Consider the following 26595-nt stretch of genomic DNA (forward strand, 5'->3'; position numbering starts at 1 on the left):
TCTTTTAATTTATCTATTTTTATCTTGCCATGGGAATTATAATATTGGGTCACTTGGATGTGGCAAGACACCTTTTTAGGGATATAAAACTAGAGTTCTAGCTTCGACAAATTAACGGCTGAATTTTTTTTTAATAAACGATTTATTTAAGAACACTTAGTTGACGGATCTCCCGTTGCAATCATTGTCTGATTAATCTTCATACCCGATAGAAAACTTCCATAGAATTGGATCGATCATCCCAAAAAATTAGTCAACTTAAACTAGAAACAAGATATCAACTAAAAAAGTCAATTTTTTTTTACAGTCTTAGAGCATGGTGAGATAATAAGAGATAGGACGGACTCTCATGCAATAAGGATTTGAAACTCATGTAAGACACCTCATATGCGCATGGTGCTCGAACCACTAATGATATTAGACCATATGTCAAGATCCATATGTACTTCTTGAAAATTTTTTAAAAATTTGAGTGAAATCAGATAGATCACTTTCAAAATTAGCTAGCTCGAAGACGTATTTATTGTAAAATAATAGAGTTTAAATTAGACGGAATGAACTTTCCATCCTCGTCAAAAGCTCATGCCTCGTTCAAATCTCTTCAAAAGCTCATGCCTTGTTCAAAACCGCGTGAGAGGCAGCCTCACTCCCAACTGCGAGAATCCACGAGGCGACTGCAAACTAATTGAAGTCTAATTTCTTTCTCGTTTTTTTCCCTTTCCCTCTCTTTTCCTTTTCCTTTTCCTTTTCCTTTTCGCTAGGAATTTCTTTGTTTTTTTTTTTCCCTTGGATACCTTTATTCTTCAATTCAAACCAAACTTGGAGTCAATTCAAACCAAACTTGGAGTAAAGAGAGCATAGAGCATACGAGAAAAGTATCACCGACCACAACATTCCCAAATGCTTTTTAGTGTCACTGTTCTTCATTGTATAGAGAAGCACCCAAAGTTTGTAGTCAATAGGATAACTACTTCTCTTAAAGAAAAAAAAAAACAATTCATGTAGAGGAAAAAAAAACACTTACAAATAATTTGAAAATGTTGGAACCTAAAAATAAAATAATAAAATATAATTTCAGACCAGGAACAATTAAAAGTTTATAAAAGATGCCAAGAACTTATTGCATTTCTTCTCCAGCCCTCTAAAAGGTTTGCCATGATAATTAATCAAATAGAAAGCTCCTTTTAGAATTAACACTACCAATTTTCAATTGTAAGGCAACTTTGTTGACATTTTTGCCAAGTAAAATTTCATTAAAAATGTCTATGAATTCTTGACCCTTCTAAACTAAATAGATTTTTTTAAGGCGGAACATAAAAGACAATAATATTTTAATGACACAAAAAAATTATAGCAAGGTTAAATGTTTTTGGAAGAAAAATATCATATTGAACGCAATCTATAGCTATCTACCAAACTACTTGCAAAATTTGTTCAAGTAGGATGCAGAAAATAAGAGAGAGTAGCATGGAACTGAATATTTTTAACTACCGATATTGCGAATTTTGGTGCAATTAGTTTGTCAACCACCACCATTGGCTGACTCAGCCCCCTAGTTCAGTTTATCAATCAGCTCATTGATTTGATCTTCACGGTTGCCTGAATCCCCTCCTTGTTTGTAGAGCTTTTTGTTCATCCGAAGACCTCTCTCTGGGCACTTGAGCTTAAATGGCCACAAGAACCTTGTAACCTCCCTGAAATGTGATCCAACTGTAGCTATCTCATGCACGATGTCTTCGATACAGAGAATACCATACTGACCGAGAGCCTATTCCACAGAAATGCAAGTGTGAACATCGATAATAAATGGAGATAATGAAACTGAAGCAATAAAAGTAAAATGAGCAAGTGAAGCAAAAGGTATGACAAACTTTGAAGAAGTAGCACACAATGAACAGTTGAAAATGGTTCAGGTTGTGTTAATTGTCATAAATGGATCAATCTGCATCGTGTGACTTTCAGATGTTGTATTTATTAAGCATGTTTTGGGTGAGGTCGGATGGGACTTAATAAACATCTACCATCCTCACTTTAAGCCGTGCAAATAACTCAAACCATGCTCACTTATGATAGGCATTTTGCAGCTTCAAGTACACCTATACGAGAAGATTCTTTTTAGGTTATTAAGAGTTAGAATAGTCCTCTATACGATCTACTGACTGAATGTTTCTTTGAAATGCTTCATTTGTTACCATCATTGATTGCATAATTTTCCTTTGTTGGGATTATCACCAAAAGAAACATTGAAGATTCACATGCATAAATGTCATTTCCACTATCATAAAGACCCCATTCCTGAAAGTATTAGTATGCTTGCAACTTTGTGTGGCAATATGTCCATGGTGGGAACATGAACTAGATCAGAGTTTATTGCTGTAGTATCAAAAATTTTAGGACACGTCTTACCTGCTCGATGACATTGTTGTCTGTTAGAGGAGTCCTTTCCTTGTCTACTTTTCCATGGCCTTTTTTGTAGATAAGCTCCTTGACACTTTTCAGGTTGGGGTAACTACAAAGTTGAAATAGACATCTTAGAAGAAAAAAATTATAAAAACTAGAATTCTGCCTTAAGTGAGAATAAAGGAACACCATTCTTACCCATAAGTGACGAATGGTTCCACCCTCAATAACATTCTCAAATTTGCTTCATTGGCTTTGAGAAACACACCGTTCAATATCTGTACAAGCCGCAACTTGTTCAGGATTTTTCTTGTTTGTGGATGCATATCCTTTGATCTGAACGCAAGGTTGAGTTAGAGCCAAAAAAGGACTGTGCATGTAGATTAAACAAGATTAAAGAAAGAAGACAAAGTAAGATTCCTTTTATATAACTAACCCATGGATCCTAATGACAAAAAGCAGCTTAGATTTCACGGCTTTCACGGCTTCATTAGGCAACTTCCGAAGTTTTACCCTTTGCTTCATGCGGACAAAGTCCAACTCCTAAAAAAAATGCAATTATATTAGATAATAAAAAAGAAAAGGCATTTTCTATTCAGAATGATTAGATAGCTAACTACAAACTTACTTATAAATAACAGTGAAACTATCGCATGCACGTGAGATGAACAAGAGCACTCGGAAAAACGGGTAGAAAAGAGGTATTCAATGTATGCCCTCTCATTAGTTCCATGAGTGTTTATAACAATGTGTGCAGTAAGACAGTTCTAAACTCCATTGTCCAGAGATGATATAATACCACAGTTCTAAACTCCATTGTCCAGAGATGCAGTAGTATCAGAGGAGAAATGGTAAATGGTAGCAAGAAAACCAACCAATAAACCAAAATTAAGATGGTAAAATGGCTCAAACAAAAGAAATAGTCATGACATAGAAATCACCCTGATAAACCATCACAACTACCATTTATAGATATTTCCCTTGATTAATGCCTTTCTTAGATTAAATTATCATTTCTGGAAATTTCCCTCATGGATGTCTTTCTTAGATTAAATAATCATCACACTAGTCGCTTCAACCCTCTCTGCTTCATGACATAAGTTTTTTTGGAGAATTAAATAGAGTTGAATAGATATTCCTTCAAGTAGTCCTTCAATTAGAATAAAGAATATCTAAGAGGGATGATTAGGGAATCACAATCCATGGAAATTGATATCATGTTCATTTTTGCAATCACAGGAATACGTCTTCCATGTAAATCCATATGGAATAGACCAGTTGACCCTATGAATCAAATGCGCCACCAACTATATGGACATGTACTTAGACAACCAATAAATGCTTTTGTTAGGCAATGTAAACTATAACACAGACACACATCAAACGAGGAAGACCAAAAAAGGCTTGGTTAGCAACAATAAAACAAGATAAAATTTATTTAAGTATATACGATGATATAGTAGGGAATAGAGTTCAATGACGTAAAAGGATCCATATAGCCAACCATACCTAGTGGAGTAAGGCTTGGTTGTTGTTGTTGTAAGGTTTTGTAGAATTCAGTGACATAAGCAAAGAATATGTTAGCACTTTAGATGGCTAAGCACTTTCATTATAATTCATGATTTCTTCTTATAACAACTGTTTGTCTAACCAAATGGCATTTACACTCTTTTCCCGTACATTCAAGTTTCCTGCCAACCCTAAGCTAACTACTCTCTTCATTGCTGAACACAAAACCGTAGTTGCTTTTCACAAAGGCCAACTGAAGGTAAATCAGTGAAAGACTCCATAATCCATAAATTTCCTAGGTTCTTTCCTTCAACTACCATAATTTTCTTAGGTTCTCTCCTTTGTCTTCTTTTCAAAAAGATAAATCCAGTACAAAGTTACATCTGTTCTAAAATTGTTAACGATAAACTGAATAAAATTGCTTTGACCATCCAGAATGTGAAAACGAAATGTAGAGAAGGTAAGATATTAGAATGAACAACTTTGCAATACAAATAAACACATCATATGGAAAACGTTTAACAGTTGACCAGGTACAAATCCATGAAGACAGAATTTCAGCAGAGTTCTCTAATGCTTACAATGAACCTAATATGGAGATAAATGTCTCCCTCGATAAAGAAGTTTTTGACTAGATGATGAGTTAGTCAAAGTGAAAGAGATGAGGCAAAGGTACAGCATTTTAACAGATACATTTTGCAAGTAAACAATATGGATCACTTACTAACCTTGTCTCGGTATTCTTTGACAAACTCCTCAGGCCTCTTAATTGGATGCTTATTTCTCTCTTTCTTACTTCTCTTTTTCTCTGCTAGAAGCTCCCTTCTCTTAATGGCCCAATCCTCACTGATTTTTCTTTTCTTCAGCACAGTCTCATGAACATAGTTAAGAGGTTGTGGTTCCTCCTCCATGATAGCTTATTCTGCAAATAATTCCTCGATGGATTTATTGGAACAAATATGTCTAAGGTATTGAAGGAAAACAAGTTGCATGGCAAAGAAAAGTGAATACATGAAGCAACTCGAAGTTGACAACATCCTTAGCAGACTTAAGAAAGCATTTGAAAGAGGCAAACGAAACTAAAACTCCAATAAAAAGGGGATGTGGCTCAACATAGTTATGCTGCAAACACAAAACAACAGAGTTTTGAAAGAACAAAACAAGGAAGATTCTTCTTTTACAATATGAAAATTAAATTTGACAACAAAACTGAAAAATAAATTAAACCAAGCTTAGCAATTAAACTAAGCCCAAAAAGGAAAAAAAAACTTGTGACTCTCTGAGAATATTTTTGGCAAAAAAAGGAATGTGAATGTAATTGAGCAGAGTAGCAGAGAAAAAATCACATAGTATAATCTGTACTTTTTATTAACAATCTTCTATTTCTGATCCTTCCATGAGAACTATGGAAAGGACATAGGCATAGAACAGACAAATTTTCTTGCAAAGGAGAAACAATATTGGAATACAATAGTTGGTTCTAAATTTTTAGCTTGCTTTGGTTATAGTTGAAGAGTTAAAATAAATTTCTTTCAAGATGAACCCTTCTACTTCATCTCAGAATTGGCATGGGAACAAACTCAGATAGGTGTCGATTGTTTCCTAGAGATGAATTTGAGAAGCCTAAATAGAGAAATTTGGCTAAATTAGGTTCAGTTTGTTCAGATTCAAGATATAATGTATGAGAAATAAAAACCAATAATTATTTTTATGAAATAGAATTGTGTTTTGCTCAAAATATGATTTTGTATCTGATATAGTAATTTTATTCACATCAATTATTTCCTCTCGTGTCATGTTTTACAAAGAGCTCTTTAGAATTTAAAAAGAAATCTCTCTTGATCCTCTTCAGCCATTATCAGAAGATAACTCTTGACTTTTTGTGATTATTACCGACCTAAAGTTGCGCTCCTCTTTAATATCTTTATTTCTTCTTATGAGAACCTCCTCTATAAATAATGATGTTGGTTTGGGCCGTTCTACGTTCTTATCATTGTTTACCCCCACGGGTTGGTGCAGTTGGTACTTGTATGAGTATTTGCTCCAATAGGTCTTGGGATTAAATTCCAATGAGTGCAAAAATGTCTCATTGGGTGCTTGACCTCCTTCATGCAAAGGGTTGTTGCGCTAAGGCAACATGTCCCCCGTGATTTACCTGCCTGTATCTTGTCGTGGGGCCGGTGATATTGAGCGCTTGGAATGAGCGATATTACCTTTTGCTTTAATGATGTTGGTTAAAATATATTTGAAGCCCACCGTGATTTACCTCCTTCCAGGAAGTATGAGATCGCCCTGGAGGGGCCACCAAGATGACGGTTTCACCTTTTGCCACACAATGATGTTGGTTAAAAATATTTACTTTTGGTTTAAGCTCCCAAAGGTCTCTACTCATGTTTTCTATAGCTCGCCTCAACTTCCTATTTGCTAGTGTTATTTTTGCCACCTTGGTAAGCATTTACTCTTCTTACTTTTCTCCACCTTTGTTTTACTGGTTGATTTAGTTAGAAATTTTAATCTCATATTCACCTCAACACATTCACACTTCTTTTGCTAGTGTTAATTTTGCCACCTTGGTAAGCGGTTACTTTTCTCCACCTTTGTCTTATTCGTTGACTTCCTACCATCTAAGTTGCATGAACTCCTTATCTGAATTGAGATCATCTGTCACTCCTACATTCCATCTTGAATTCAAACATAACTAAACTGAACCTTATTTAGCCGAATGCTTTATCTAGGATTCTCAAAATCATCCCAATAGAACAATTAGCACATTCAATTCTTGCTTGACGCTCATCCTAAGATGAAGCAGAAAGGTTCATCTGGAAACAAATTTATTCTAACTCTTCTAATATAGATGAATCAAACTTGAGAAATTTAGAACAAAATGTTGAATCCCAGTCTCTTTTCTCCTTTATAAGACCATTTGTCCATCCTACACTTAAGTTGAGATAACATTATCGGATGAAAAGGCAAGTCATCCAATGTACATACGTTGAGACAACATCTCTTATAAAACCTAAGAAAAATGATATGCTCAAGGAAAGAATTTCAAGGAAATACTCAAGGATAGACACATAAAATGATGGGACCCATAAAAAGTGAAATGGTGGGCCGTGAATTTATGTGTCTATCATTGAGTATTTCCTTGAGATTTTTCTTTGTGCATATCATTGCTCGAAAACCTAATATCAAACACATCCACAACTTACAGAATTCCAAAATTTCAAAACTTGCACATAGAACAAGCTGAATCACATATAAGGGGTCAACAATTATATATAAAAAAAAACATAGTATGTGGTCTATATGTAATATGACAGAACAACAGTACATAATCTCAACTCAAATGCCCACTTACAAGTACTTTGAACAAACTTCTACGAAAAAATAATATCTTAGGACAACACGACAGGATCAGAAGTTCAATCAGAAACATCCAACTGTAATCAAACTTAGATTGGAGACAAAGGATTAAAAAAATCCCAAGCTCAGAACAGCAAGGCCTCCAAGGAGCTTGCAACGAAAGGATTCAGGTTGATTCATTACTCATATTCAACATAAAATCTGAAAAGGGCTTCAAAGGGGAACATGAGCCAGGAGAAGAGATGCAGGTATACCTTATTGGTGGAATGGCTGGTGGACAGCGGAAGAGCTATTCGGCGGCTGAAGATCTCGGCGGCCGAGCTCGGTCGAGGAAGAGCCGTTTTAGGGTAAATCGGGCCGGACCCCTTGCCACTGGAGCCGATTTGATTTGTTTCGTGTTTAAAGTTACAATATTTTTTTTTTTAAATGATTTTTAATTTAATCAATTTTTTCCTTTTCTCAAATCACGTATGAAAATTTTAAAATAAATTAATTTTATGTTTGTTTGTTTTATTCTATGAGGATAATTCAACTTCAAGCGAGCTTAATTTAATTGATTTTTCTAAAATTAGAATTTGTATTTTTATATTATGCATGTCATGCTTAGTTTTTGTACTTTTCATATAATGTAAATGAATTATAATTTTATAGTTTAAATTATAATCAATATCGAGATCCTTAGACCCACCCGAAACAATACCTCTTCGAACCATCGTACTTGATTAATCTACAGAACACTTTCTCACTGTACCATGTCCCGAGCATTCCTAATTATATTAATGAATTATTATTAGTAAATTATACATGTCTAATTAAGATCATATTATTATAACAGTCAAAATAACTTATAAAAATTATTTAATTCTTCTGTAAGCATGGAATAATATGTAGGGATGACAAGTTCTGATCGAACGCGAAAACACGATTCGAATTGAACATAAAAAAAATAGATTAGGATCAAGTCTTATTAAATTCGGGTCGGATTTAGATTTACCTGATTGACACAATTAATGAATTGATCGAATTAAATCAACCTAAAATGAATCGATTACACCCCGTAAATCCGTTTACAAATATTTTCAAATCAGATTCTGATTGAATTCAAGTTAAAATAAAAATATATTTTTATAAAATAAGTATTTCAGATCAAGTTCAAGTTAAGTTCGGATTAAGATAAATATATTTTTATAAATGAATCATTTCAGGTCGAGTTCGAATCAAATACAAATAAACGGATCCGATTCAAATCGAATAATTTAACCCGAAATATTAATCAAGTCGGATTTAGATTTTGATGTTCTAACTCGTCAATTCACCAATTCAAATCCGTCAATCTAAATCCGACTCGAATTGTCACCCTTAAATAATATAATTGAATGAATATTTATGTTAATCATTAATTTAAAAGTGCTCAAAGAATATTATGGACTAAAATTATTTGGATAATTAATTTTTTCATGAATTAAAAAAAAATAGATTTAGAGACGTTTGATTATAAGTTTCTGTTCTTACTCTGATGTTTAACCAATGTATACATGCTCATGGACTAGTTTACGAGTAGATACACCAAACCTTCATCATTAGGTCTGCCGATCTTTTGGATCATCTCCAGGCGGATGAAACGACCAGAGGCTTGTTCATCCATCCGAGATAAAGTACACCGGCTCGTTCCTCAAGTTGGTAGCATTGTGAATAGCTATGTAATAGTGTCTTGATGGTTGCATTCACCAAAGGACTGAGAGGACATGGCCGGAATCCGGCCATGGTTAACCGGGACTTCCATTTCCCAAAGAGCTCATACCTCTCCACCCTTTCGGCACCCTCACAGGCGATCACATTGACTATGTCCCTCGCAAGGCAGTGCTGCTCTACGTTGATTCTCTCTTTGTTTTCTCTAGGAAGAGTAACATCGATTGATTCAAAGACGGCAGCGTAGTATTCCAGGATCTCGAGAAACCTTGCGAAAAAAGGAGCAGTATTCGTGTTGGCTTCTTGCTCCACGAGCGTCACTACCTTGGGGGAAAGGCTCTTAGCCATTCTCAGAATTCGATCCCTGTGGTTCCTTGTGCTCACACTCTCATCTGGTATGTGATGCAGCTCCATTGCAAAGTTTACAGCCAATTGCTCCCCAGGGCGAATGTCCAGGTGCTCAATTTCCACATCGCATCCCGATATTGGCACGGCATGAAATTCAAATGGTACATTGCATGAGTGAGCCAGTCGAGAGAGTCTCCGTCCCACGATGTGCAGACCACCACCTCGTGCGTGCGCATTGTAAGGATCATCAATTCCGGTGATTCGTAGATGTGGCGGACCACCAGGCCTTTCAGCAAGGGCTTGAATGAGAGTGACCCACTGGCTTCCTTGAGCGATCTGAAAATCAATAATGTGAACCATGTTTTCATCTTTGATTGCCTCTGAAATTGCCCCGTTTGCAGACAAGTAGCCGAATTTGAAATACGGGCAGACCTCGTAAAGGATATGCATGTAGGAGAGGAGGTCAGGACTAGCTGGTTGTTTGCACTCCAAAGCTTTGTAGATGGAACTACCCGAGGCAGACAGCTTAGCTATGAGGCCTTCGAGTAAGTATGCTCCTAGTCGTTGAACTGGTTCCCCAGAAACTGAAACCATATGCTTTAACTCCGGAATAAGCCATTTGACAGCGAGAAGATCATTCTCTGCGATGGCTCTAGCACAGGCTATGAGATGCTGCTTCAAGTCTCCTCTGGGAATTCCCATCACTTGCCTCCACTTCTCCAGGCCTGGAGGCTGATGGGCTGAGTAGGTGTTCTTGAGTCGTTCAATGGTATCATATTCAGCACCCAGCATCTTGTGCTCAATATCCCTTAACTTAGACTTTAGATCATTCGGATCTTCAGTAACACACGAAGCACTTACTGGAGATCCATGGACACGATCAGAGTGCCAATCTGGCTGGGATATGGGACTCCCACTGGTAAATGAGAGGCGGATAGAAGATGAGGAATTCTGCACTGTATAATTCCCAGTCGGTATGGAGGATTCAAGAGTACAGAATTGCATTTGACATGCCTGTGACTGAACATTTATATGATTTGAAGCATCCTCAGAAGCAAGATATCCCGAGGATTGGTGATCTCCAGTCATGAGATGGGATTCCGCATTATCATCCAGCAAACTTATATCATTCAATGACTGCTGGTGTTCGTCAAAAGTTTTGCGTTTTGTAGATGTTTGCATCGAAGTATTAATCCGGCAAATTAGGACAACACCAAATGAAGAACTGTCCTACCGATGATCCCTTTTACATTTTACATATTTCTGGAGCAACAAAATATGTTACTAAAGTTTTAAAAATGTAAACAGGCATGCACATCTACAAAGTTCTTTAGCATTTAGTAAATCATAAACTTCACAAAAGTAGGAAAAATGCTTTGTACTGCAAACATAATCAGTAGAAAAAACACAACTCAATGATGATTTATCTAAAAGCAACATATAAAATCACAATCATATGGTAGAATATTCTAACATCCCACTGTGCAAAGCATAAAGATGGTTTACAAGTTTAGCGGTTTTAGTTCCAAAACTCTCCTTCATCTTTACATGTGAAACAGTGACTTGTTTTAAGGTCAATATGATATGAATATATTCAAGGTTTTAGAATATTTGAATAGTATTGCTAATAGAGACTTACAAAGAGTTGAATGGAGATAACAATATCTGTATTGTAGCCAACCACAAATAGATGGACTAACGCAACTTACTGATGTTGATGTTTGATGCTGAAAACAATTACTTTTCTTTGAGAAAATGGAGGCAGAGCCATCAATCAATAATCATTATGGCACTAGATTGCTGGAAAACTGGGCAAGGTCATTGATTGGAGCGATGAAAAATGATAAATAAAATTCAATTGAAGATAATAAAGTAGAAATTTTGAAGGAATCTAGCTGTGATTTGTTCCACAGTAATTGTGCACTGATCGCAAACTGGCTTAAATTTATACCTAACCCATCTCCCAAATCAAGAGTAAAACTGATTTCCAACTAAAACCAGAAGCGAAACAAGAAATATGAAACATATGAAACTAATCATCTGAGTGAAGTTCAAAAGAAGCCAATCCAATATCTGTTTCTAATATGAGACCTAAACAAAACAAGGCGGCAAAGTCAAGCCAGATCTGCAGCTCAAAACCCAACCAGAAACCCTAGTTCAGATACAGAGCTATCCAAAATTCTCCCTTTTCTCCCGCAAGGAATCCCTCTTGTCGACTAACCATTAAAGAAAAAATCAGAAAGGGAAGATGGAAATAACCACAAGATTAAGAGAAACATTCAAATTCCCGAATCATCACAGCAATAAAAAAGGGTAGCAAAGTTGGGAGAAGCGAACGCAAAAACCCTCCTTTAATCTCCATTTCTCGATCAAGCAAGCTCCGAGAGCAAGAACACAATATGATCAAATCAGGAGCACAGCAGATTTGCGATTTCTTACCTGAATAAAAAAGGGATTTGAATCGAAGACGCGAACTCCAAGCTTGGACGAATCAAACTCGGCTGCTTAAAAAAAAAGAAAAGAAACGGTTAACATTACACAAATGCCACTGTCGTTTGAGAAAATTACATTAATGCCATTTCCATTCGCGGGAGCAGAATCACACGGGCGAGTCCACCTGGACACGCGGCATGTGCCGGTATCTTTGGGGCATCAGAAAAAATAAAATAAAATAATAATAATAATAAAATGAATAAATAAATAGTTTGTGATAATTGATAAAATTATATGAGATTAATTAATTAAATGAGGATGTTTAAGTCAAGAAAAGCAGGAGGATTTGCGGAATAATAAATGCCTTTGTTTGATAATTTAAGTTGACACGGCGTTTAATTAACGTGAGGGTCGACAGGAAGTCAAAAATCGACCCACGTGGGTGTGTTCCATAGTCAAAAATTGAAATTCTTAAAGAAAAAGAATCAAAGATTTGTAATATTTTTGTTTTTTTTTGAAAAAAAAAATCATGCTAGAAGAACACTGACAATATGCTCAAAGATTTCAATCCACGCGCGTGTGAATTAATTAGTTTTGTTAGAATAATACATTTTGACATTTCTATCGATCTAGCATGTTCGTTCAGGATATTACCATATGAAATTTTAGGATCAAAATTTAACGTGTTCGAGCATGTCCATTCCCAAGTCTTGACTACTTGCACTAATGATTAGTAGTTATCCGTGATTTATCTCTTCCGTATTGATCTAAGAACGGATTGACAAAGACGCTCTGGACGAATGATCATCTTTTATCATATAATACAAGATTTCAATCCATGATATCAAGCTAAGGTATTTCAAACTATACAATAACACTGACAATATACTCAAAGATTTATAACTCTCAACCGACAATTTTTGACATCAATCTCTTAGCTTGCCAAGTTCTCTTTATTGCCCATTTTGACCTTATTACTTTTTTATATTTTCTTTTGAGCTTAAGGTCTCACCTTCAAACTCCATATTTTATAAACTCTTTTAACTGATTTAGCTTCAAGCTAAACACATAGTAAATTAGACAAAAACAAAACAAAGTAAATACATCCAAATGTTCGTAATAATTAATAGTTTGGAGGATGATTGTATAATTTTTATAACAGAGTAACTTTTTTAACACAATCTCGTTTGTCAATTAATGAACATTCAAGAGATTTTAATTAAGAACTAATTTTTTCTAAGCGGAAGAGTTTGTCCCTTTATCACGAGGTTTGACCAGCCCTACATTTTTCTGATGTGATGTATAGCTCTTACTAATAAGAAGAAAAAAAATCCAATAATCCAAGAGTTTACTTATCAAAGTAAGAGATTCGAAGGACTCGATGAATTTTATCTCATCATTCGATAGACTTATATCTTATTTTTAAAAGAGCTTGAATATTTTTTAAAAATATTTATGATTTTTTACTTTCACATCATCAATTAAATATCTTACTTTCTAAATATTCTAAATCTATAATCAAATATTCCACAAATTAAATATTTATGAGACTCACCTATCAATTATCTCACTCTTAAATATCCTATATTTCGTCATTAAATATATATATATATATTTTTTAATTTTATGTTTAAAAAATTAAAGATAGAGAAATCATCAGGCCTCTCCGATAGAGCCAGGATTTTCTGGACCACTTTTTGTGGTCCAGGAGATGGACCACTCATATTTGTGACTGGATCGTGACCGCGATTTGATCGTAATTGGTTGATCCCTTTCTGGGTTCACCGTCCCCATTAGGTTATAATTTGGTTCGGAGCGGGCGACCGAAAGTCGCCCGGAGGAGACCCTAGCTCGGCGCCCAGCAACCTGGCTACTTATCCACCACCGGTGTCCTCCGGGCTGCCTCCGGCCGCCCGCTCTGAATCAAACTATAATCTGATGGGACGATGAACCCAAGAAGGGGCCGCAACCAATTGCAGCCGGATCATGACTACGATCCGACTACAAATATGAGTGGTCCATCTCCTGGACCATAAAAAAGTGATATAGGAGATCTGCTCTCCTATCACTACCTATCACTAGGAGATCTACTCTCCTATCATTAGCACATGAGGTGTTGCCGCAATAAGGTCTGGAGTTTGAATCTCGGCAAAGCTGAGGTAAATACCTCCCTTATGTGCTAGTCACTATTCCAAAAGCTAGTAGTCATCCGTGATTTACCTCTTCTGTATTGACCCTGAGATGAGTTAACGAACGTATTCGTCTTTTGTCATAATATCCGATGATTTTAAATCCCCTCCATAATATTTTCTTTCAATTAAGGATATTTAAAATTAAAAGATATTTAAAGAAATATCTCTTTGTAGAAACCGTAACACGCACATGATATCTAGGTGATCTAATTATTATTAATTATGGACGTGGTCCCTGTAGAATCTGATAACTTGAGATTTCCGTACTTTAATTGGTGAGGAGAGTACGTCATTATCCAAATCCCTACTGAAAATCCGTCTACTATTCTGCTTCTTCTTCTTGCGATCACTGAATTTCGTGGACCATACAAAACAATGGTGATTCCACTGCATTTAGATTCATAGTCTATTATTTAATCTAATTTGTTTCTGTTGTAATTTTTTTCGATGATACTAAATCTAATGTATATTTTCTCTTTATTGAGTTCGTTTCGAATTCATGTTTTAAAACCTCCATCAACTATACTAAGTTGTTGAATTAGTCAGTATGAAATAAAGTAAGATATATAAACATGACAAATTAAGTGTAAACTTATTCTTTTCTATTTTTTATCATATTAATATTACTATTTATTTATTTTTGTGTTGACCGATCGACTTCTGTTTCATGCATAAGTCAAAGTTATTTTGTTTTTATTTTCCAAGTCAAAAAAGGAGAACAATCCAATTCTTCCCAAAGACTATAACCACAAGGGACAAAGTATACTAGTGAAAAATCTTGACTTTGGAATTTGCCTTATTCTTTCATTAATTTCCGAGCAATTGAAAAAGGGAAATAAATAAGTAAATATTTATGCATCACTTTATTGCTATCGTCACTCACGCATCATCTCATCGTCACAGATGAATTGGGTCAAATTCATACAAATTTCTAAGTAGTATGATCTTTCAAAAAACTATATATATATATATGGGCACTCTACGTCATATTTAAGAACATATAAAATAAATAAATTTAGCAATCTAAATTCATATATAACATAAATAGAATGAGGATTAGCAAGCTAAATTCATTAATCTTGGTAACTAAAGCTTCATATTTAAAAATAAATAAATTGAAGATTAATAAGTTAAATTCATTAATCTTCCTAACTAAAGCTTCATATTTAAAAATATAAAATAAATAAATTCAAGATTAGCAAGCCAAAATCAAAATAATAAATAAAATGAAGATTCACAAGCTAAATTCATTAATGCTTGTAACTAAACCTCCTGAATAATTCATGAGTGTGTGAACTAGCTTGCTAAGAATATAAGAGCCCTCGAATGACATTGCTAACTGCTGAGCATTAGTTTATGAGACTCACAATAACATCCAAAGCAAGGATTTAATAACATATAAACAAGAAAAAAAAATTAATATGCTACACACTAACATTTAAAGCATGAATTTACAAGACCCAAAATCAAGAGAAAGTAAGATGGCAACACATAATAATGTCCTTGTAAAAATTAACTAGCAAAATAAATAACTGAAAGACAATAAATAGTATACTACGAGCAAAATAAATAAATAAATAAATAAAATGAGTTAAATAACTTAAAGTTCTTTGTAAGAATTAACACATCAAATTTAATTTATATCTCGCTAAACTACCATAACTCAATCCAACCCCACAACTCATAACTTCCAAAATGCATTCAATTTTCAAACCTCTTCACCTCACTTACAACACCTAGCCATCATCTTCTTAAACCCTCAATTCCACATAACAATTTCTAAAATATCCCTCTCCCTCCGACCAACATTATTTGCCTTTGGCAACCTCTTATGTTTCCACCCATTCCAAAGAGGGGAGAAGAGCCTGCCTACGTGTTGAAATTCACCAATAGACTGCCAAATATACCGCTGTAGGTGGAAGAAGAGTGCCTCATTTCTGCCATAGATGATTCCGGCTAACCTGAAATGATTGCAAGATGAAGAAACAATGAGGATAAAATGTTAAAAAGGTGTTTCACAAGATATTAGCGCCGCTGCACTCCTCACCTGGCTTGACACCAAGAAGCAAATTTGCTGCTACAATGTTGCGAGAGGCAACCTACTAGCTATGGCAGCAATGGCTGCCGGTGACAACAGCTGTTTTTCAATGCTTGGACACATTTACTATGTTACCTTGTACTAACTTGAGAAAAAAGATCAATCAAGGAAAATTAAAAAGACTTTAAATGACCTAAAATAATGAAAAAATTTAGGTTCCAAACAAATCTGATCTTGACAAGGATATAGCAAAAGGGCAGAAATTAACAATCTCATCTCCAAATCTATCCATCAGATTCTCCTTCTTGTTCCGTTACATGATTTAAGAGAATGTTCGTTCCGAGCAGAAAAACACAAGGAAAAAAAATATATATAAAACAAACTGCCAACATCCATCTGCTGGGAAACATAATCTCATGCCATTATAACAAAAAGATTACATTCCGCCTAATCATTCATATTTTCTTCCTTCGATTCTCTCTTATCTCCCACCAAGTGTGTTACCATGTTACCATTGGTTTTTATTTCTCTAACAAGACAAACAATATTAGCAGTTGTTACTGCCATTACTACGATAACAGAGAAATTTTCAACATTTCATGAGGTTGTGAACTGGAGAGGGCTGTCTTCTTTCATCTTCTCAAGTTGATCAATTTGCTTCTTCCGCTTAACAACCTTTTTAGAAACTAGACGATTTATACCCTTTGTCTCCAAGTCTGAACTTTTACTACTTACTGCTTTGAAACGGACTTTGCCAACTTTCCTAGCATTAGCTTCCACTATCTGCATAATCCAAAGAATAGACAAATCAGATACTAGATTTAATGTTTCTATGCAAACTAATTACACTAATTTTAGAAAGAAAAAGAAACATGCTTAGCAAGAAATATGAAGACATTGAAGACTATCATGCAGTTCAGAATCTTCAGATGATAAAATGCTCTGTAAAACCTTCCACTATTCTCTCAATTTGACAAATGATATTCAACTATCCAAATTATATGCCAGCAGAGAAGATCAAGGTGAGGCCTTGGCGCATTCCATACATCACAGTAATTTAAGGCACATGCTTGATTATGAGAATAATATTAGGAGCACATCCAAATGCAAACAAGTCTAGAACTTAAATCATGAGCAAGAATAATATGCTAAAAATATAGAACTGATCTCTGGATGATTTAATTATAGACTGATGCAAACACATTTTATCACTCATGCCTCCCGTCCTGTCCTGAGGAATCTTGCATTCTACAAAAACAGCACAGTTACAGCTTCCATTGAAACTTGTAATGATAAATTTACTTAATAGAAATAACAATTCTATTTTCTATGAATTCCTATGAAATAAACATCACCTAATTTGGTTGTAAAAATGACTTTAAAATATTAATTCCTACAGAATTATTATTCCTAATTGATAAGAAATAGTTATTTCTTACTCGATTGCAGGAATAACTTTTATTATCTATTCTATCCTCAAACAATTCATCTAATCGACTACACAAGCCCAGTCAAATGGGCCATCAAGCTAGAGGACTAAATAAACTCATCGGTAGGTTGAGCCAATTGGGGTAGGGTGGTCAGGCTAGGCGAGCTGAATGAACCAGTTGAATTCATCATATCACTTGGGTTGGCAAGCAGAGTGGTCCAATTACATTGGTTGGGCTGGACCAATCGAGCGATCCAAATGCCCAATCATGCCAATTATGCCGGTTGGTACTAGTGGGTTGGCTGGGTCAAATGAGTCAAACAAACATATGAGGCCGATTGAGCTACAAACTAGAAAAATGGTTGTGTTAGTCATGTTGATCAAGCCAGATGGAAATAAGTGGGCCAATTGGGCTATGTGGGTTGACCGGTCTAGTGGGATGGGTGGGTCAGTTGGTCCGATCAGGTTGGGCAAGCTTGTCAAGTTTGGTGGGTTTGATGAATCGAGTAGATCGGTCAAGATGGACAACTCGATCAAAGCTAGACTAGTCGAGTAGCACAATCATGCATTGAGCTAGGTGAACTTGATAATTTGATTAGGTCGGATGAATTAACTAGGCCGGTTGGGCAGATAAGATTGATTTGGTTTGATGGATCAATCATCGGATGGATGGATTGGGGTGACCAAGTCAAACAACTTGGTCAATCAAGTTGGACATATTGATCAATTGAGGTAACCTAGTCCGGCAAATCGATTAGGTTGATCGAGTTGGACATATTGATTGGGTTGATTGAGTCGGATGGACAAATCAAGCCAATCAATTCAAATGGACTGATTGAGCCATTTGAGAGGTTAGCCTATGACGCCGATCCACGAGGTGGGTAGATAGATAAGCTGGTGACGCCAATCCACAGGGCAGGACTGAAATGAGAGCAAATTTGCTAAAAAAATAGTTCCAACCAGGAGGAGGAATGGCACACCACAATGATTATTTAATAACAAGATTTGATATACTAAAATGCACACTCAATAAAATTGTAGTACAAATGTGCAATATACCTCTATTTCATATTTTTGGTGTTTCTCATTCTCTGATGAACCATCTGATTCTGCATTTTTGTAACCACTGTTTTCTTCTGCGATTGCTTTCTCAAGAACCATGGCAATCTTTCCACCCTCTTCTGGTATATAACCAAACACTTCACAGATGAAACCAGATACCGTCTCATACTGATGACCCTAGTCATTTGAGGAAAAAACAAGTTACAATTTTGTAACAATTGATTGTAAATCCTGATGAAAAGGCAGCAAAGAAGGATGATTGACAAGAATTCCAACAATCATATTTGAGGCTTTTATGTGAGATTTCTAAGAGCAATTATGCAAATCTATGAATTTGAAGCAAGGTTTCAAAAACTATTATCACAGTTCTCGACAAATTTTAGCACTAAGAACAAGGGGACCAGGAACAGCTATATTTCAAGCATGGTTTGAAATTTCGTTGTGTGCCGGGTGGCACGATCGAAAAATATAATTGTTGTAAATTATCAAAATCCAATATTTGATTGGAATGAAGGCCTTTCTTGTGCCTCTTGTATGGATTGCGCCAATGAGTATCGTGTTATGATAACACTCGACATGTCTTAATACCTACACATGTCAAAATGAATTCAAAAATTTTTATTAGTCTTAATAGTTTGCTTTTTCTAAAACTCTAATTCAGTTAATTATCTAATTCTTACTATTTAAATTTTATAAATAAATAACTAAAATGGAAGAAAATTATAGAAGCAAAAGTTATATGAATTTACCTTGCCACATATTAGTAAGAATGAATAAAGCATTTTAAATTCAACAAGTAATTGAGATACTACAACAACAACAACAATCAACCAACCAACCTTTATCTCATCTAATCTTAAATAAATTTTATTTTATTTTATTATGGCTAACCAAGTCTTTTTTAGTCAACCTCTTCCTCGTTTGATGTGCATATTTGTCATAGTTTCACATCGCCTAACTGGAGCATTTATTGACCGTCTACATATCCGTACTATCTTAAATGTGTCAAGTTTTCCTTCAATAGATGCAACTGCGGCTTTCTCTATAATACTCTCATTTCTTATTCTGTCCATCCTCATATGTCGACTCATCCACCTTAACATCTTTATCTCTACAACTCTCATCTTCTGCTCATGTGATAAAGTCATAGCCCAACATTCAGTGTCATATAGCATAGCAGATCAAACCGATATTTTGTAAAACTTTTGTTTAAGTTTTAGAGGTACTTTACAATCACATAAAACATTCGACGCTCTTCTCCATTTCAACCATCCTGCTTGTATTCTATGTAAGACATCCCTCTCAATCCCTCTATCCTAAACAATTAAAGTTCTTAGTTCCAGATAACTCGTTATCTCCTATTTTAACAATTACTCATTACGTCTAATATTGCTAAACTCTATTTTTATTCTACTAAGTTTAAAACCTTTCACTTCTATTACATCCGCCAAAATTCTAGTTTAATATTTACATTTTCACATGTCTCATCTACTAAAACAATATCATTTGCAAACATCATACAAAAAGTAGAAAATCTAAGTGAGAAACCATCAAATGAGTAAAATTCATCTTAATTTCTGCGTACATTGACACATGGAAAAAAAATTATAAATACAATTTAATTTAATTAATTATTCAATTGTTAAATCTGATTTTTATAACTAAATAAACTAAATGTATGCGAATATATAAAAGAATAACAAAGCATATTGAGTATCGACACAACATAGTGCCAAAACCATACTATTCTAGTTGATAGGCAAAATTTGATCACATAAAGTTTACCCTAAGGAATTTAGCTACTATCTTTTCTTTTTTTTCTTCTCATTCATCTTATATCCCCCTCCACCTCGAATTTGCACCTAGCACTACGCATCAAAGACCAAATCTTTGGCATGGCTTGAGATCTCAAATATTGATTTCAAGATTATTATATTGTATTCAGAAAATGTTATATGTCGTATATTTACTTCATTTGATTTTAAATAGCAATTTGATTATTAATTTTAGTGACTAAATAAGAGAATCTTATAAAGGTGATAGGGTAGGATTAAGGGTTGAGGATAAAGAAAAAAAACAAAGTGTTCGGTGGATGGGGAAGCTTATAAAAGCGATGGCAGCGAAAAGGAAAGGGCTGATTTGGGCAGGAATTTGGCTGCATATCTAGGGGTGCAACACATCATGATCCGAGAGCAACCACACTATTGGCTAGCAAAAGGTTCAGATAAATTTGAAGCCTAATCGGACACCACCCTTCAACGTGGGCATGCCCTGTAGGTGGCAGTCAACCCTGCAACGTGGGCATACCCCTTTAGGCTTTAGGTGCACACGTGGGGCACACACCTAGAGTGGGCAGCATCTATCTATCTATATATATAACTTTCACCCACAGTGGCTTTCTACTCCATTGTGCATCATCAACAACCTTGTATGTTATATGCTCTAAATTTAATTTTTTATACCCTAAATAACTCTAATAACCCTAAGCCCTAAATAAACCTAATGCCCTAAATGACTCTAACACCCAAATAATCCTACCCCCCAAATAACCCTAAGATCCAAATACCACAAATAACCCTACCCCAAATAACCCTAATATCTCAAATAGCCCTAATACCCCAAATAATCCTATAGCCCTAATACCTATAACTCTAAAACCCCCAAATAGCCATATACCCCAAATAATCCTAATACCCCAAATAACACTAATACCCAAAATAACCCTATACCCCTAAATAAACCTAACTCCAAATAACCCTTTATTCTAAATTATCTTAATATCCCAAATAATCTTATACCCCAAATAATGCTATACCCTAAATAATTCAACCATAATAACCCCGTACTGTAACTAGGGGTGTAATCGAGCCGAGCCGAACTCTTGAATGTTTGAGTTTGACTCATTTATAATCGAGTCAAACTCGAGTTTTATTTAACGAATATATTCATGCTTTTATCGAGCTTAAATGAGCTTTATAAATATAAATTATAAATTTAAATATTCATTAAAAATAAAATTATATATTTAGAGAAAATTATAATATTCTTATTAAAATTTATAATTTTATTATAATAAATAAATTTAATATATTTGTCTATATGTTTCATAAGTAGAGCGTAAAATCTATAAATTCAATATTAAAACTATTATTTTTTTATTTAAAAATTGATTCATGAGCTTAATGAACATGTTCACGAGCTAACGAGCCGAATATTGTGAAGCTTGAGTTTGGTTTGTTTATCTTAACGAGCCTTATTAAATGAGCTTTTATCGAATCGAGCTTTGAATAGCTCATGAGTGGTTGGGTTCATTTACACCCCTAACTGTAACACATATTGAAATAATTAAAGATATGTGCAAGGATGTAACGACCAAAGTAAAGACTTCAGGAGAAATAACTGGAGCATTTCCATAAAGATAAGGTTACATAAAGGCAAGGTTTAAAATCTCGACCCGTATCGAGGTTTTGGTCCCAGACCGGAATGATATAGTTTCGGTATCGTATTGTACCGTGATGATATTGTTTCAATATTTTTTTAATTTATAAATACTAATTATTAAATAAATATATTTATTGTATATAATTTTAAAAAAAATTGAATATTGATTTTATAGAAATTCTCAATTATTTAAAAACTTAATATGGCTAGAAAAACAATTAAATATGGTTTTCTTCAAACAAAATTGATCTAGGCAAGTAGATACATTATAAGAAAAAAATATATGTTTCATATGTTTAGGAAGCAAGAATCCTAAAAGTAAAAAAGCCTAAATATGTAAATATTCATGGATCCAAATTTTAAATTAATTCTAAAATAAAAAAGTATTATCTATAATAAGTATATAAATTAACACAAAGATGTTACTTTATATATAATAATTGTATAAATTAACTATTTATCCATTTAATTAATTATTAATTTAAATAATATATATTTTATATAGTAAAAAAAATCTGACTATCAATTAAACGGTAAAACAGTAAAAAAAATAAAATAATAAAAAAAATCAGAATATAAATCTGATTATTGTAATTTTTTTAGAATTTCTTAGAATTTTTTTAAAAAAATTAAGATTTAAAAAAAAAATAAATGAAATTTAAAACAATACAAAATAATAAAAAAATTATCTGATTATTATAATTTTTTAAAAAATTTAAAAAGAAATTTAAAACAATACAAATAATAAAAATATATATATATATATTAGATTATATATCTGATTTATTTAAAAAAATTGAATTTTAAAATAAAATTTAAAACAGTATAAAACAAATTTTCAGAATATTAATTAATAAAAAAATATTTTTTTTTTTAAAAAATTTAAATATATTTTTTATATATTTTATTAGGATAATTTAATTAGGATTCATAAAAATCTCTTTGAAATATCAAGAATTGTTTAAATTAAATAAATTAGAAATTTTAATTTATATCTAGGCTAGGGCATCGCGAGGGTGTCCCGCGCCGCCTCCGATGGCATCCAGCGCCTTCGGTGGCATCTGACGATACTAGAGGCATCCCACGATGCCTCCAACGACGTTTGTGATGCGATGCAGTCCAGGACGACACGTTGAAGCCACGTTGAATCGTAGGCGGCCGGGACGCCTACGACCGTTTGCGGAGAAATCATACCTATCCTAAGAGTGGTCGCCGCTCGTGCTGCTGCCGAGCCGCTACTTGTTGACGCCTTCCCTGCTTTATATAGGTTTTTTTTTAATTAATCTGTCGGGTTTTCGATTCCTTTTGTTGCGCGACAGGAGCTCGATTCCATCTGTCACGCGTGACGCGCCAAATTATCGCGTGTTAGGTGCCGATTTTGTTCCCGTCATGGAACGGTAAAATCCATCCGTAAACATTACATCAAGGATCAGTTCTAAGTCTCTATCTTTTTACACTAATTATGAATGAACTCACTACACACATTTAAGACAGTACCGTGGTGCATGTTTGCAGATGATATTATTTTAGTAGATGAAACACGTGAAGGAGAAAATGTTAAACTAGAACCTTGGCCAGGAACACTAGAAGTAAAAGATTTTAGACTTAATAGAATAAAAATAAAATACATGCAATTTAAGTTTAGCAATATTAGACGTAATGAAACAACTGTTAAGATAGGAGATGATGAGTTGCCCGGAACCGAGAGTTTTAAATATCTAGGATTATTTTTGCAAAACGATGGAGGGATTGAGAGATATGTCTTACATAGAATACAAGTAGCATGATTGAAATGTAGGAGAGCGTTGGGTGTTTTATGTCACCATAAAATACCTCTAAAACTTAAAGAAAGGTTCTATAAAATCGCAGTTAGACTGTCTATGTTATATGGAGCTGAATGTTGGATTATGACTTAAGTACATGAGTAGAAGATGAGAGTTGCAAAGATGAGGATGCTTAAGGTAGATGTGTGGACATACGAGAATGGACAGAATAAAAAATAAGAGCATTAGAGAGAAAGTCGGAGCTACATCTATTGAGGGAAAACTCCGAAAGACACATTTAAGATGGTACGAGCATGTACTTAGATGACCAATAAATGCTCCAGTTAGGCGATGTGAAACTATGACAAACATACATATCAAACGAGGAAAAGAAAGACCAAAAAAGGCTTAGTAATAATAAAATAAGATAAAATTTATTTAAGTATAGATGATGATATAGTAGGACATAGAGCTCAATGGCATAAAAGAATCCATATAGTAGTGGGATAAGGCTTGGTTGTCATTGTAGGGTTTAGGGTGACATGTTGCCTTGCATTGTATATTGAATCCATTGATCCTAATGTCTATTTTTTTAAATGTTGACGTTTCCTTAGTTAATAGTTTTGACCTTGTTCAACTCTTTTCGTCGGTGCAAACTTAGGTGGGGCTCTTTTCATCAGTGTATACTTAGGTGGGTAAATCTACTTTTTGATCTCTGATTAATGGTTCCCTATGCATGAAATAAATGTGAAATACTATATTTAAATTAATAAATTGTTGCATTTTTTTAAAAAAAAGGGGATTAAAAGGATGTTAAATTAGTAAATGGGTTCCAAATGAACTAAATTGTTAGATTTAACTTTTGTATTAAAAGAAATGTAAACTTTCATGGTTTTTGCCCATTTACATTTCCTATTATTATTTATACATAGTTCAGTGTATCTTTCATATATAGGATAATACTTTCCTCATGATAATTTTCTTTCTTTATACAAGACTTTGACTCATTCCTAAGTGTCCCAACTCTGTTATTCCTTCCTCGGTTAGCCACAAAGGTGATAGGCAATGAGTTCCTTGCACCAACAAGCAGTGGTGACAACAAGTTCCTTCCATTCGCGAGCAATGGTGACACCGAGTCTGTTCCTCCCTCCACAATTCTTTCTTCTTGATTCCTTCCTCAATGAGTGATACCACCACAAGTAACTCCGCCAATTTCATGTCTAGGGTTTCTGGAGGTAAGTTGCTTCCGGCTTCTCCCCTTTCCACCTCTTCTTAATCTTCTTCCTCTCCTCCTTGGTGCCTATGACATGGTGTGTCAGCACACCAGGTACAACATAACACTCGTTTCGGTTGGGGATCGGAACTTTGGTTTGAAATGAGATTTCAAACCTTGATCTTATCTCTTAAATGTAAAAACAAAACCTTGAAGCCTTTTATTATCAGATTACAGAACATTGGGATGACCAATTCCAAACTAAATATCACAATTTTAGCATTTATCATCAACCATGCTTTTCCACTAAAGTTAAATGGCATTTACTCCAGCAAAAAATAATTGTACCCTAGAGAAATAGCATGCACAAACTTAACACCGATATTTCCATGATAACATAGACACGGTTTTGATAGATAAGACTCCAAAGGCCTACAACAGTATTACCGAGAAATTAAGAAGAAGAAACCTAAACACAATAAGCAAAAGGTAAAAATAGTTCAAATGACAGGATTTTAGTAGCACTTTCTTGACAATAACTTTGATGTTCACCAAGATAAAACTACAGACCTCTGGCATTTTAATATTCAATTCTTCTGAAAGTTGATCAATTGATGTATTAGCATCAACATCAAATATACCATCTTCTTTCATCACAATATAACCAGTTTTTCTGTGAATCTCATCCTGTAAAGCATGAAACAGAAGATAGACAGTGACTACTTGCTTTATCTTGAAAAATACCAACGCATAGTTAGAATATAGACACGGTTGTTAAAGTCTAGTTCTTCTACAAAAAAAAAAAAAAAACATGGGCAAAAATCAAAAGGGCGCCCTTTTTTTAAGGGATCATCAAAGGGCACCTATATTGATTTATTATCAAAAGTGCATCCCACCCTCATGTAAAATGACATAACTGTCCACTCTAAAGTAGTAGTTTATTCTCATTATTATCTCTCTTCTATTTTTTTCCCGCCTAAATCGGCGTGTTGTAGCAACTACAATTGAACTGCCACATAATTATAACAACTACGATTTCATAGTTGCTACAACATGAAAAAAAAAATTAAGACTCAAATTGTTCAGAGCTTTTGAAAAAAATTTTAGCTTGAAACCTGACAGTTATGGGTTCCACCCCATAACAAGTTGTAGATATCTAAACGAGCTTTGATTTGATATATTATGTGTCTCGTTCAACCCGAGTAAAAAGTTACGACGTCTCAAAATTTAAAATTTAACATTCACGTTATAATAGCTACAAAAATGTAACTGCTACAACACAAATATTAAACCCTAAACTTTGAAAACCATAACTTTTACTTGGGTCGAACTACATAACACACAACATATCAAATCAAAGTTTATTTAAAGATCTTTGATTAAACATATTGTGCATCCCATGGTTCAATTTGAATTAAAAGTTCTGAGCCTTCAAAGTTTACCCAGCATATACATTGTAGCAGCTACGAAACCGTAGTTGCTACAACAAGTTCAATTTTAAGAGATCATAACTTTTGATTTGGATTGAACCACGAGACGTACAATATATCAAATCAAAGCTCATTCAGAGATCTTCGATTTGATATATTATACATCTCATGGTTCAATCCGAGTCAAAAAGTTATTTCTCAAAGTTTATCTAGTATACACGTAGCAACAACAATTTCGTAGTTGCTACAACTACAAGTTATAACTTTGAGAGGTCATAATTTTTT

General features: G+C 34.3%; 3 protein-coding genes across 6 annotated transcripts in view; all 3 read right to left on the reverse strand.

Moving 5' to 3' along the window:
- Positions 1-1348: 1348 nt before the first annotated feature.
- Positions 1349-7675, reverse strand: LOC122007049 (60S ribosomal protein L7-2-like). 2 transcript variants are annotated; one of them, XM_042562807.1, is made up of 6 exons: positions 7527-7675; positions 4638-4831; positions 2837-2943; positions 2599-2736; positions 2407-2509; positions 1349-1768 (listed from the first exon to the last, which is right to left on the reverse strand). In XM_042562807.1, the coding sequence occupies exons 2-6, from the start codon at positions 4818-4820 to the stop codon at positions 1553-1555; spliced, it is 747 nt and encodes a 248-aa protein (XP_042418741.1). In that variant the 5' UTR covers positions 4821-4831; positions 7527-7675; the 3' UTR covers positions 1349-1552. The 2 variants fall into 2 exon arrangements, with proteins under 2 accessions (XP_042418741.1, XP_042418743.1); XM_042562809.1 differs by lacking the exon at positions 7527-7675 and adding an exon at positions 4921-4945.
- A 1084-nt stretch (positions 7676-8759) lies between these two features.
- Positions 8760-11843, reverse strand: LOC122007050 (scarecrow-like protein 21). 2 transcript variants are annotated; one of them, XM_042562810.1, is made up of 2 exons: positions 11749-11843; positions 8760-10572 (listed from the first exon to the last, which is right to left on the reverse strand). In XM_042562810.1, exon 2 carries the CDS (start codon positions 10489-10491, stop codon positions 8875-8877), a length of 1617 nt encoding a protein of 538 aa, XP_042418744.1. In that variant the 5' UTR covers positions 10492-10572; positions 11749-11843; the 3' UTR covers positions 8760-8874. The 2 variants fall into 2 exon arrangements, with proteins under 2 accessions (XP_042418744.1, XP_042418745.1); XM_042562811.1 differs by lacking the exon at positions 11749-11843 and adding an exon at positions 11019-11742.
- A 4392-nt stretch (positions 11844-16235) lies between these two features.
- LOC122007051 (DUF21 domain-containing protein At1g55930, chloroplastic-like) overlaps positions 16236-26595 on the reverse strand; it is a 55258-nt gene continuing 44898 nt past the window's right edge. The window contains exons 12-14 of one of the 2 annotated variants that reach the window (XM_042562812.1): positions 25451-25567; positions 18461-18640; positions 16370-16755 (exon numbers count right to left, since the gene is read on the reverse strand). In XM_042562812.1, coding sequence (XP_042418746.1) covers positions 16570-16755; positions 18461-18640; positions 25451-25567 — 483 coding nt within the window. In that variant the 3' untranslated portion in view covers positions 16370-16569. Of the gene's footprint in view, positions 16756-18460; positions 18641-25450; positions 25568-26595 lie in introns of both variants that reach the window. The other variant, XM_042562813.1, reaches the window with a different exon arrangement.

This window comes from Zingiber officinale, chromosome 7B (assembly GCF_018446385.1).
Source record: "Zingiber officinale cultivar Zhangliang chromosome 7B, Zo_v1.1, whole genome shotgun sequence".
NCBI classification, from domain to species: domain Eukaryota; kingdom Viridiplantae; phylum Streptophyta; class Magnoliopsida; order Zingiberales; family Zingiberaceae; genus Zingiber; species Zingiber officinale.